This window comes from Dama dama, chromosome 4 (genome assembly GCF_033118175.1).
Source record: "Dama dama isolate Ldn47 chromosome 4, ASM3311817v1, whole genome shotgun sequence".
Taxonomy (NCBI): domain Eukaryota; kingdom Metazoa; phylum Chordata; class Mammalia; order Artiodactyla; family Cervidae; genus Dama; species Dama dama.
Window position 1 is genome coordinate 50,826,279 of NC_083684.1, and position 12,585 is coordinate 50,838,863.

The window sequence follows — 12,585 nt, forward strand, 5'->3', positions numbered from 1 at the left end:
CAGTACATGTAAAGCACTGGCTTGTATCCTTTATCTACGCTGCCTTGGGGACCCCTCACAGAAGCCCATCCTCGCTCGACTTTCAAGGAAACTAAGTTCAGAAAATTGATCTGCCTCAAGGTCACAATGAAGGGACTTGGATTTGCATCCACATCTTGACTTGGGGCTTGCCTGGTAGCTCAGCTAGTAAAGAATCCGCCTGCAATGCGGGAGACCTGGGTTCAATCCCTGGGTTGGAAAGAAACCCTGGAGAAGGAAATGGCAACCCACTCCCATTTTCTGGCCTGAAGAATTCCATGGACAGAGTAGCCTGGCAGGCTATAGTCCATGGGGACTCAAAGAGTCGAGACATGACTGAGTGCATTTCACTTCACTTCACTGCATGATTTTAAATCCCACACTGTTTCCACCCCAACAAGACATAGGCTAGGAGAAAGCGATCAGTTTCAACTGGGAAGACTAAAGAAACTTGTTGGGGGCAGAGGGCAGGAAACTCTACAGAAAGAGGAAAATTGAACAAGAAAAGGAAGCATAAAACTCTTTTTTGGAGACTGAGTAGAATTACAGAAGAAATCTAGAAAAGAGAAGATGATGAGATAATCTGACTTGGGAAATGAGGGGCAAAATGCCTGGGATTGAAAAAAAATTCAGGAACTAAGGACAGAAAATCTGGGTTTGGAAATCAGAGTGAGGATCTCTGGCTGGGTGGTGGGGAATAAAGATGCTCACATCCTTTCCTTTGGGTTCGAGAGGAGACAGCCCTCAATTACTGAGCTTCCCCTCTTCGGTCACATGACTATTGCTGGTATAAAAGCTTTCTACCAGTCAAGTTTCTTACCACTTTTTGCTGTGTGGTAATATGAAATAGGTGGTAGCCGTGGCTAATGCTCTGTTCCTCTTTCCCAGAAGCTTTCAGACTCTCCTTCAAGACTAATCTCAAGAAGCCATTATCCCGAAGGAAGACAAGGCAAGGCAGCTTGCTTAATGCCTGCCCTCTGGGAAGTGATGCCAGGATCAGAAATGGAGGGGGAAGCGTTGGGGGCGGCTGGAGGAAATTGACTGTGAGAGGATCAAAATCAGAAACAGCAGCCAATGGGGGCAAGAAATTGTGAAGCAGAGGATGGAGGGGCCAGACAGTGTGCTGGCAGTGAGGCTGACAAACCAACGGAAACTGTTACCCCATTAAGAAGAGTTGTTCTGCTTATTGTCAAATCACCCGGCTCAGGAGCAGTGACAGCCCGTGTGCTTTTCTGAATATTCTCTGAAGTCTCTTGGGGGACAAGCCCCATAGGATATTGTGGGCTCACCGCTTCTCCCCGTGCCCCCTCCCCGCACTTCTTCAGCTTCCTCTTTGCAATCTAGCCCCTCCGTCCAAATCCGTATTGGACTGGGGAGGGAGAGGTGGAGAAGAATTTGTGTTCTGCAAAAGGAGAGGAAAACAGGTAAGGGGATGGATGGGGGGCTGGGCACCTGCTTCCTGGGCCAGTGGCAGGGTCCTGAGGAGGAACCAGCCCTAGGTCGCGGGGCCTGGGTTTTCAGAGCCCAAGTTCCCCTGAGAGAAGTCTTCCAATACCCTCCTTGCTGGGGTAAGGCTTACCTTTTCTCTCTGCAGGTCTCTGACTGGGGAAAGGACTTGAGGAAAGTTGCAGACTGCTAACAGTACCTCCCTGTGTCTGGGAGGAGAGAAGGAGACAGGCTGGGAGAACCAACAGGGGGAATTCCCTTGGGCAGCCAAGGGTTGGTCTTCCCCAGAGACACATGATGGCAAACGTAGTAACTACTGCTTAATATCCCGCCCCAAGCAAAGTCAATAATTGCTCTGGGCAGTTCTGGCAGGTGGTGTGAACAAGCAGTGGTGGGGGCAGAAAGCCCTGGCTTGGGAAAGGGAGCGTGCCCAGGAGGATGTCCACAAACTTAACCAGACCAGGGTCTGCAGTCTGTGAGCCGGTCCACCTGACCTTGCCCCCTGCCCCTTTTTCATCTTCTTCCAGGACAGCCATGCCAAACTTGGACAACTCCTTGATCCTCACGGCCTACATTATTATCTTGCTCACCGGTCTCCCTGCCAACCTCCTGGCGCTGCGGGCCTTCCTGCGGCGCGTGCGCCAGCCCCACCCCGCACCCGTCCACATCCTCCTGCTCAGCCTGACGCTGGCCGACCTCCTGCTGCTGCTGCTGCTGCCCTTCAAGATCATCGAGGCCGCGTCTGACTTCCGCTGGGAGCTGTCTGATCTAGCCTGTGCCCTCATGGGTTTCGGCTTCTACAGCAGCATCTACTGCAGCACGTGGCTACTGGCGGGCATCAGCATCGAGCGCTACCTGGGAGTGGCTTTCCCCGTGCAGTACAAGCTGTCCCGCCGGCCCGTGTATGGTGTGATCGCCGCTCTGATCGCCTGGGTCATGTCCTTTGGTCACGGCACAGTGGTGATCATCGTTCAGTACCTGAATTCAACCCAGAGGGCCACAAAGGAGAATGAGACCACCTGCTATGAGAACTTCACCCAAGAGCAGCTGAGAATATTGCTTCCCATTCGGCTGGAGCTATGCCTCCTCCTCTTCTTCATCCCTATGGTGGTCACCACCTTCTGCTACTCGCGTTTCGTGTGGATCATGCTCACCCAGCCCCACGTGGGGGCTCAGAAGCGGCGCCGAGCCGTGGGGCTGGCCATCGTGTCGCTCCTTAATTTCCTGCTGTGCTTTGGGCCCTATAACATATCCCACCTGGTGGGGTTCCACATGAAGGCAAGCCCCAAGTGGCGGAGGGAAGCTGTGGTGTTTGGTAGCCTCAATGCCGGTCTGGACCCCTTGCTTTTCTATTTCTCTTCTTCAGTCGTACGCAGGTCCTTTGGGAAAGGGCTGCAGGCACTGCACCGTCGGGGCTCCTCCCTGCTGGGACGCAGAGGCAAAGAAACAGCGGAGGCGGCGAACGAGGACCGGGGCGTGAGTCAAACAGAGGGAATGCCGAGTTCAGACTTCACCACGGACTAGGGATGTTCTGGACCTTCGGAGGAACTCTGTTTCGTAGTCGAGCAGGCTTGCAGAGGGAGAACACGGGTTCCTGGCCCTGATTCAGAGACCGTCCCTGCCCCAAACCCAATCCACTCCTGGGGACTGTAAAAATCTCTCTCATCAGCTCCATATCCCTTCCTGACTGAATTTCCTTCCCAAAGGAGCACAGCTCCAGGACTAAAGAAGAAACAGTTGGGCACAGAAGATCAGACCAGAGTTTCTGAAGCAATGTAGCTAACACAGATTCCAGCAGTCCTTGTGAGGTGGTTAGTAGCTGAAGCTAAGGCAATCTTGCTACCAGCTTTGAAACAACACCTACACACTGGTCTAGTTGGTGGTGCTGGAAAGAAGCCCATGGAAAAGATGGAAGAGAAATACTAAACGAGGTCAAAGAAGATGTAGGAAGGTTCTGAACCAAGGGGACTAGAAGGGAGGAAGGGGATTTAGACCTTTAATGACTGAGGTGTGGACAACATCCATCTGACCTGCTGCTTTGTAAGTATGATCCTGTCTTCACGTGTGTACCTGTCTCCCCCAATAAACTGGGAGCCACCTGAGGTCTGGGTAGGTATTCTCCCTCCATGGTGCTCTGTACAGGTCAGAACCCAGCTTGGTACCCGTCAGTTAGAACTCAACTCTGACTAGCACAGGAAAAGACAATCTGGTCTGGGAGATTAAAAATAAAGATTAGAGACTTTCCTGGTGGCCCAATGGGGAAGATTCCATGCTTTCACTGCAGGGGGCACAGGTTCAATCCCTGGTCAGGGATCTAGGATCCTGCATGGGGAACTAAGATTCTCCATGCCACAAGGTATGGCCAGAAAAAAAAAAAAAAAAATGAATGAAAATAAAGATTATAAAACTCTGAAGAGAGTGTCCACAATTTTTGTGACATTTCTGCAAGCACAAAGAGGGCAAAAATGGGATGGAAAATTAGACTCTGTGGTAGTGGGAGGGTGCTGCCTCTGAAACCACAGAAATCTGTTAAGATAAAGATGTCACCAGAGTGGAGTGAGTAAGCATAGTAAGTATGGATGCATTCCTGCCTAGACTGATGAATAGAGATTGGATTCAGAAAGAGGACTGGGGTGAGTCCCAGCTCAAAGTTACCAGTATATCTCAGAGGCTTTAAACATGTTATCCTTCTGCTTAGAAACCCACAGCGTTTTCCTTTCATCCAAAGTTTTCCTCCCAAGAATTCACATCTCATCACCCTACACTTGCCCTGTATCCTCTCTCCCTTCCCAGCTCCACCTGCCTAATTCATTTCTCTGCAGGAAAGGATCCCCAGACTGTGCTCCCGGGTTAATGGTCCCTCCAGCACCTAATGGTCTGCAACAGAGGTTCCATAACAGAGGGCTTCCCTGGTGTCTCAGTGGGTAAAGAACCCACCTGCCAATGTAGGAGCTGCAGGAGACATGGGTTCGATCCCTGGGTCTGGAAGATCCCTTGGAGAAGGGAATGGTAACCCATTCCAGTATTTTTACCTGGAGAATCCCATGGTCAGAAGAGCCTGGTGGGCTACAGCCCACAGGGTCGCAACAAGTTGGACACAATCGAAGCAACTTAGCATGCATGCATTCCACATCAGAATAACATGTAGAGGTATAAAAATTCTACAAACAGCCACCTCGCAACTACTGACCTGGAATTGCTAGGGGTGGAGCCCCAGCAGGTGAGCTTTAAAAAGCTTCCCAGGTGATCATGAAAGGCAGCTCAGGTCAGGACCCACACTGCTCAGGGTCCCAAGAAATTATTCTTCAGAGACCTTTTCCTGCTTGTAAGTCCTCTTTTCCTCAAACCTGTACCATGCCATCTTCTGATTGCTTGCTTTTCCCTCTCTTGTGAGACACCACTCAAGATGTACTTTCTCCAGAGAGACTTCCCTTATTACTCCCACTCAACTGAGAGCTCGTTTTCCACTTTTCTTCAAGGCAATACCGGTGTCATAAGAGCTATGATTTCACTGTTGATTCCGCTTAGTAGCTAGATGACCCTGAGCGAGTCACAACCTCCAAGCCACTGTTTCCAAATCATGCTAATGAGGATACCATATGCCTCTCAGGGTGAGTTTGAGGATTCAAGTGAGATTGTACAGATAGAACTGCTGAGAAACTGAGTGTTAATTAACTCTAAGATATCAAACCGGGGGACTTTCACAGGTTGGTGATCCAGTGGTCCAGAATCCGCCTTCCAATGCTGGGGACACGGGTTTGATCCCTGGTCAGGGAATTAAGATCCCACATGCCCTGGGGCAACTAAGCCTGAGCGCTGCAAGGAAGACCCAGTGCAGCCAAAATTAAATAAATATAAAACTTAAAAAATAAGATATCAATGTGTGTGAAATGCAGATGTACTCCCACTCAAAAGAAGCGTAGTAAGTAGAACATTTAAAGTTACAGAAATAATATATTATATACTCAACTATGTAGGGTGGTTTGACAGTAACATGTCACAAAAAATTCTTGGATTTTCAGCTGACTATAAGCTTACTATGCATATGTGATACAGTATACCTTCCAAAAAAAAAAATAGAAAGCTGATTTGATTTTGGATGGCATTAAAAGAAATTGAGTCTAAATAAGTTGGTGATAATCCCACTTTACTGTCTAATCGGTAGCATGTTCAGTACTAAGCAGTGCATTTTTTAAAAGGACATTAACCCAAGGAATCAAGCCCAGAAAAATTAACTATAGTGCTTTGGAGATTTAAAGTATAATAATAACACACATTAAATGCCAGACACTATTCTAGAGAAGGAGCCTGAGACAATCAAGGGAACTTTCCAAGGTCAATAGTGAAAGGGAATTTGAATCCACGTCTTCCCAACTCCAAAGTACCTGCTTTTTTTCACTGACATGTGACAAGCAAGTAAGAGAATGCTGAATATGTGACTGGGACAAGATAAAGTTCATTTTGTGGAGGATGGATTTTCTGTAGCCCCGCAGAGAACAAAGATCATGGGCAAAAGAGGCAGAGAGCTACATCTTAAACAGTCAGGGCTCAGCAAGGTAATCACTCCCAAGTCTCCAGGAATTTTGAAGTAGAAGGCACTCATCTTAGATATGGAGCAAACTTCCATACCCGATAAGGACTGAGCTAGTTAATCGCCAGACTTTTTCCAACTCAGAGATTCCCAGGGTTTTAGGGCCATGGCTGCTCTTGCTGAAAAGTACAAGAAAATTTATGGATTTCTGAGCCTTTCAGGGTGAAATTTTAGCTACTCGCTGACAAGCATTTGATCTCCATCAAGTCACTTCATATATAGCCCATATCTTTACTGAGAAATTACTATCATTTCATTATCATTACAAATCACTTACCAAATATGTATTGATTTTTAACCTACTTATATATCTATTGTAAGCCAGATACTTTTCTAGGGACTGGGGTGCAGAGTGTATAAGAGACAAGGTATTTACCTTCTTGGGACTTCCATTCTAGTGGGAAAAAATAGTTAATATGCAAGTAAACAAACAATAAGGTAATTTCAGAATGTGGCAAATGGTTTTTACAAATGGGCCAAAACAGAGATATGGGAGAAAGTATACTGAGGGATTGAGAAGGTTTAGAAGATTCTTCAGATCCAGTGATGGTCAGGTGAGACCTGAACGAGAAGGAGTTATCATACATAGGCCCACGGGAAGAGCATTCTAGAAATAGGAACCCCTGGTGCAAAAGCCCTAAGGAGGGAGAAAACCTAAGCTTCTCAGGGGCATAGAGATGGCTGCCCCCATTTCAGTGCGGGGACAGAGCAGTGTCTGCAGACTCAGGCATGTTTTAGAAACCCCAGGAGAGTTTGCTGTAGCATAGCTTAGTCTTCCCTCCCCACAGTTTCCAAATCAGTAGGTCTGGGACAAGAGTCTGGATTTCTAACAGTCGCAAATGATGCTGATACTGGTGTTTCAGGGACCACACTTAAAGAACCACTGGGCTGGAATCTTGTGAAATGGGGAGAGGGTGAAAGAGGAAGTCAAGGAAATGAGCAGGGGCCAGACAATGCAACGTGTTTGAGGCTCCAGATAAAAGCATGAATTTATTGCAAGAATTTTTGAAGCCATTCTAAAGTTTGAAGCAAGAGGGTGAAATCATCTGATTTCCATTTTCAGATGATCGATGTGGTATCTGGGCCTACCACTGAAGGGAGACGGTTGTTAGGATCAAGAAGATAATATGCACAACAGAGTTAAGAACAATGAAGTAGCAAACACGAGGGATTTTCATCAGGCTGGGAGCTCCGTGAAAGTGAGGCAGTTTCCTTTTTCATCAGAACTGGCCTCTCAAGAACCAAACAGCCAGGAGGAGGCCTTATAAGTTATCACACATCTACTTGATAAATAGGTGACCGATGCAATGGACCTGAGTTTGAGCAAGCTCTGGGAGACGGTGAAAGACAGGGAAGCCTAGCATGCTGCAGTCCATGGGGTCATAAAGAGTCGGACACGACTGAGCAACTGAACAGCATATGTAAGCTGATTCTTCGGATGAGAGTGCAAGGGGCGGGGAGTGGGAGCAGGGTGGGGGAGCAGGGTAGAGGGGTAATGGTGGGACAAGGGATGGAGGGTAGCAAGGGCCCTGATTTGCAGCACTTGCCAATTTCTGTGGCCACACACTCCCTCCAGGGCCAGTTTCTACACTGAACATGGGTTTGGCAATCGACGCTAAAAATCAGCTCTTGCAAACCAGCTCTTGCAAACCAGCTCAACACATTACTAGATGCACTGCCCAGCACATAAGCTCAACTGGCAGACTGGTCACATCCTACTTGAGGAAACTTTCTCTCTCCCTGGTTACAGGGAGCACCAGGCTCGGGCACAGGACTTTCAACACGATAAACACTAGCTAAATGTGGCTGACTGGGCCAGATCCAAGAGAATCCGGGTGGCGGGTTAGTTGTGGGACTCCTCTGAATTCCCTGCAGGATGACAGATGGGTAAACAGAAATATTAGTGCCTGGTTAATGAATAACACAGACAGCAGCCTACAGCTGCTACCAGGAAACAGGGGTGGAGGGAGATGTCGGAGCCTGATCTGCGGGCCCGACCAGCAGGAAAGGGGAACCTGGCATTGACTATTTCACTTCCCCTTTCTGGAAAAGATGCTTCTGTGCCCCTTTCTCAGAAATTCTCACTGACCATACATGTAGTATAGTTTTGTGGGGGGCACTGTGGTGGGAGAAGGCAGACGTGGGTAGACCCGGAGAGGGTCTGAGGGAAGACACACAGCCAAGATTCCAACTCCATTTCCTTTAACTTCCCTGCTCCTTCCCTCCAGATTTCTATTGGTTCTCTCACCCTCTCTTTTTTTCAACTTTCTCTGCCTCCTATGGTTAAATATTAATACTTTTGCCCTATTTTTTTTCCTTTTCATTATTTTTCTCTAGTCACAGGAAATGAGGACATTTCTCATCTACAAGTTGCACATTCAACCAGGAAATTGGGCCAAAGATCGCTAAGCCTTCAGATTCAGTAGTCCAGTAACCTACTTGGCAGAGTTTTGAAGGTGTGATAAGGGAGAAGATGTGAAGTGGTGGGGGTGGGGAGCCAAGGCTGCGGTCAGCTGTCCACCAACAGCTTATTCAAGGAGGGGCTCTTTTCTAACCTCAGGCTCGCTCTCCCCAATCATTGTCCCCTGCCATCTGTCAGCCGTAGCCTCAAGGAAACAGTGTTAGGGAAGTAAACATACTGCTCCCAAATATAAATGTTTTAAATCATGTACAGCAGTCTCAAGTTTCTAAAGTGCCACATCAGGACTTCTCTGGTGGTTCAGTGGATAAGAATCCACCTGTCAATGCAGGGGACGTGAGTTCGATCCCCGGTCCGGGACAATCCCACATGCCTCGGAGCGTGTGTGCCACAACTACTGAGCCAGAGTGCTTCTACTACTGAAGCCAGTGTGCCTAGAGCCTGTGCTCTGCAACAAGAATTCAGCTCAGTTCCATCACTCAGTCATCTCCAACTCTTTGCGACCCCATGGACTGCCGCATGCCAGGCCTCCCTGTCCATCCCCAACTCCCGAAGTTTACTCAAACACATGTCCCTCGAGTCATGTCATCCAACCATCTCATCCTCTGTCGTCCCCTTCTCCTCCCGTCTTCAATCTTTCCCAGCATCAGGGTCTTTTCCAATGAGTCAGTTCTTCACATCAGGTGGCCAAAGTATTGGAATTTCAGCTTCAGCATCAGTCCTTCCAATGAATATTCAGGACTGATTTCCTTTAGGATGGACTGGTTGGATCTCCTAGCTGTCCAAGGGACTTTCAAGAGTCTTCTCCAACACCACAGTTCAAAAGCATCAATTCTTCAGCACTCCACTTTCTTTATAGTCCAACTCTCATATCCATTTATGACCACTGGAAAAACCACAGCCTTGACTAGATGGACCTTTGTTGGCAAAGTAATGTCTCTGCTTTTCAATATGCTGTATAGGTTGGTCATAATTTTTCTTCCAAGGAGCAAGCATCTTTTAATTTCATGGCTGCAATCACCATCTGCAGTGATTTTGCAGCTCCCCCAAAAATAAAGTTGATCACTGTTTCCCCATCTATTTTCCATGAAGTGATGGGACCAGATGCCATGATATTAGTTTTCTGAATGTTGAGTTTTAAGCCAACTTTTTCACTCTCCTCTTTCACTTTCATCAAGAGGCTCTTTAGTTCTCCACTTTCTGCCATAAGTGTGGTGTCATCTGCATATCTGAGGTTATTGATATTTCTCCCGGCAATCTTGATTCCAGCTTGTGCTTCAGCCAGTCCAGCATTTCTCATGATGTACTCTGCATATAAGTTAAATAGAAACCACTGCAAAGAGAAGCTCGTGCACCACAAGAAAGAGTAACTCCCACTCGCCACAACTAGAGAAGGCCCCCCCAGCAACAAACACTCAGTGCAATCAAAATTTAATTAATTTTAAAAAAGACTAACTCACTTAAAAAAAATAAAATGCCACCTCAGAACTCACATCATCACACATAAGCATTCATTCATCCATGAAAGTTTGTGGAGGCCTATGGTACATTAGGGGGCTTCCCAGGTGGCTCAGAGGTTAAAGCGTCTGCCTGCAATGCGGGAGACCTGGGTTCAATCCCTGGGTCAGGAAGATTCCCTGGAGAAGGAAATGGCAACCCACTCCAGTATTCTTGCCTGGAGAATCCCATGGATGGAAGAGCCTGGTGGGCTACAGGCCATGGGGTCGCACAGTCATACACGACTGAGCGACTTCACTTCACTTCACTTCATGGTACATTAGGCCCTGTTCTAGGTGCTAAAGACACAGCAGTGCCCAAGGACAAGACCCCTGCTCTCAGAAGTTCACATCTCAGGGAGAGGCAGACAAGGGGACAATAAACAGACCCTCTGAAGCAGTGTTAAGGGCTCTGAAGATAGTAAGACAGAGCCAGGGTAGGGGATGACTTTGAGGAATGAATGAGTGGCTTGGGAAGGCCACTGGAAAGCACCCTTTGAGCTGTGACCAGAATGACAAGAAGAAATTATGCAAGCCAAGAACTGGGGAGAAAGTGTTCCAAGCAAAGGGTTCAAGGCAGGTACAAGGCTGGAACAGGCTGAATTTGCACAAGGAACAAAATGGCCAGGGTGACTGGACTTGAGTGATAGTTGGAAGACAGGCAAGGAATAGATCATAAGGGGCCTCAAAGTTTTTGATAGGAAGCACAGCGCATTCTCTACTCCCTGCTTAACAATACGGAAAACTGAGGCTAGAGCTATCAAGTGACATGCCCCAGTCCCCATCAAGACAGTCTTCTGAGCCCTGGTGCAGACCCTAGATTCCCTCTCAAAGCTAGGTGTGCTCACTGGCTCTGTCAGTCAGTTACCTCTTTGCGGGAGAGAAAAGGTAGCAGGAAGCATTATTCATGAGGTGTGCACTAGTTTGGTACAGAACACTGGTGGTGGATGGAGATGTAGACTGACTGCTGAGGCTACCAAGAAAGAAAGGAAGCAGAGGTGGGACAAGACACCTGAGCACCCGGGGCAGAGACCAGCATGGAAAGCAAGATTCTGGGAAGGAGTTGTGGCTGGGGGAAGGAAGGTTGCCTGGGCTCTGGGACAGCCTGGGTGGGAGGTAGAGGCAGTAACCAGCACCATCTCAGGCCAGTGAAACAGAAATGGCAATGTGAGGATGAGTCATGGGACCTGGAGGAATTTTTGAAAGCTCCCACTGGAATAACCAGCAGGGTTTCCAGGGAAGCAGCAGTCACAGTAAACAGGACTGAATCCTGACTTACACTGTGTGACTCAACTTCTCTGTACTTTAGTTTTCTGATTTAAAAAAAAAATGTGACTAACACAGCTTCATGCTATTATGAGGAGTAAGTGAGTTTAATACTATACATACAAAACACTTAGAACAGTATCTTGTACCCTGTAGATATTTATACAAGGCGAGCTTTAAAAATGTAATTGTTTTTCTGCATTGTTGTCATCGTTCAGTCGCTCAGTCATTTCCAACTCTTTGCAGCCCCATGGACTGCAGAACGCCAGGTTTCCCTGTCCTTCACCATCCCCCAGAGCTTGCTCAAACTCACGTCCATTGAGTTGGTGATGCCATCCAACCATCTTGTCCTCTGCCATCCCCTTCTCTTCCTGACTTCAGTCTTTCCCAGCATCAGGGTTTTTCTGCATGGAGCCCTCCAAATTCTTCTCATGCATGGCTCGCAGAATAAAACTCAAGGTCTCCCTGGGCCAGCAAAGCCCTGCATGATCTGACACTTGTCCATCTGCCAAAGCTCGTCTCTTCCTCACCCCAGTCTGGCACCCCATCCTTCTCACTTCATTTTTCCTTTAGGCAAATTCCAACTTGCTAAGATCTTGCTTTCTGATTCTTTGCACTTACTGTCCCCTTTTTCTTGAAACTTCTTCCTCTAGATCTCACAGAGCTGAGACCTCATCTTTCATACTGCTGGTGACTTAAACTTTGCTTGCTCACAGGACTTTCTCCTCAGCCCAGTCTAAAATTGCCTCTCTCTGATACACTCACTCACATTATTCTGAGTTACTGACTTTACTGCATTTATCACTCTCTTGTATCTATTTTTTCTTGTTATTTCTACAAAAGGTGTACGTGCCCATGGTTTAATGAGTCAAATAGTTTGCTGTGAAAAACAGCATATACCTATCCCTCTCACCCCACTATGGACATTTACCCTTTTCTGGAGGCAACTGCTTTCACCTTTTTTCCATTGAATATTTATCCCTTGTGTCTATAAGGAATTTGCTTATTTTACTATTCTCTCTCATTTTTCAGTATCAGCTTTTATCTGCTCACTCTCCCAATGTCAGATGTGGATTTGGCTCTCCCCAGTACAAAAACACACTTCCTACTCTTCATAGTCATAGTATACTTACAACATAATCATATTAGAACAACACTCAATGCTTATGTTATTGTGACTATGTAAATAATGGGACTCTATAGAAAACTATGATTACTTCTATACCCTGCACAACCTTCGCCCCACCCAAAATTAATAGTTAACTTATTTTTCATTTCCTTAGCTTTTTACATATTTATCATTGATTTCACCCAAACTGTTTGCCAATTGTCTTATCTCCAATTGTCTT

General features: G+C 47.1%; 1 protein-coding gene across 1 annotated transcript; it reads left to right on the plus strand.

The window, feature by feature from the left end:
* Positions 1–856: 856 nt before the first annotated feature.
* Positions 857–3,956, plus strand: LOC133054237 (free fatty acid receptor 2-like). Its single transcript, XM_061139039.1, has 2 exons — positions 857–1,442; positions 1,992–3,956. The coding sequence occupies exon 2, from the start codon at positions 1,999–2,001 to the stop codon at positions 2,986–2,988; it is 990 nt and encodes a 329-aa protein (XP_060995022.1). The 5' UTR covers positions 857–1,442; positions 1,992–1,998; the 3' UTR covers positions 2,989–3,956.
* The last annotated feature ends 8,629 nt before the right edge of the window (positions 3,957–12,585 follow it).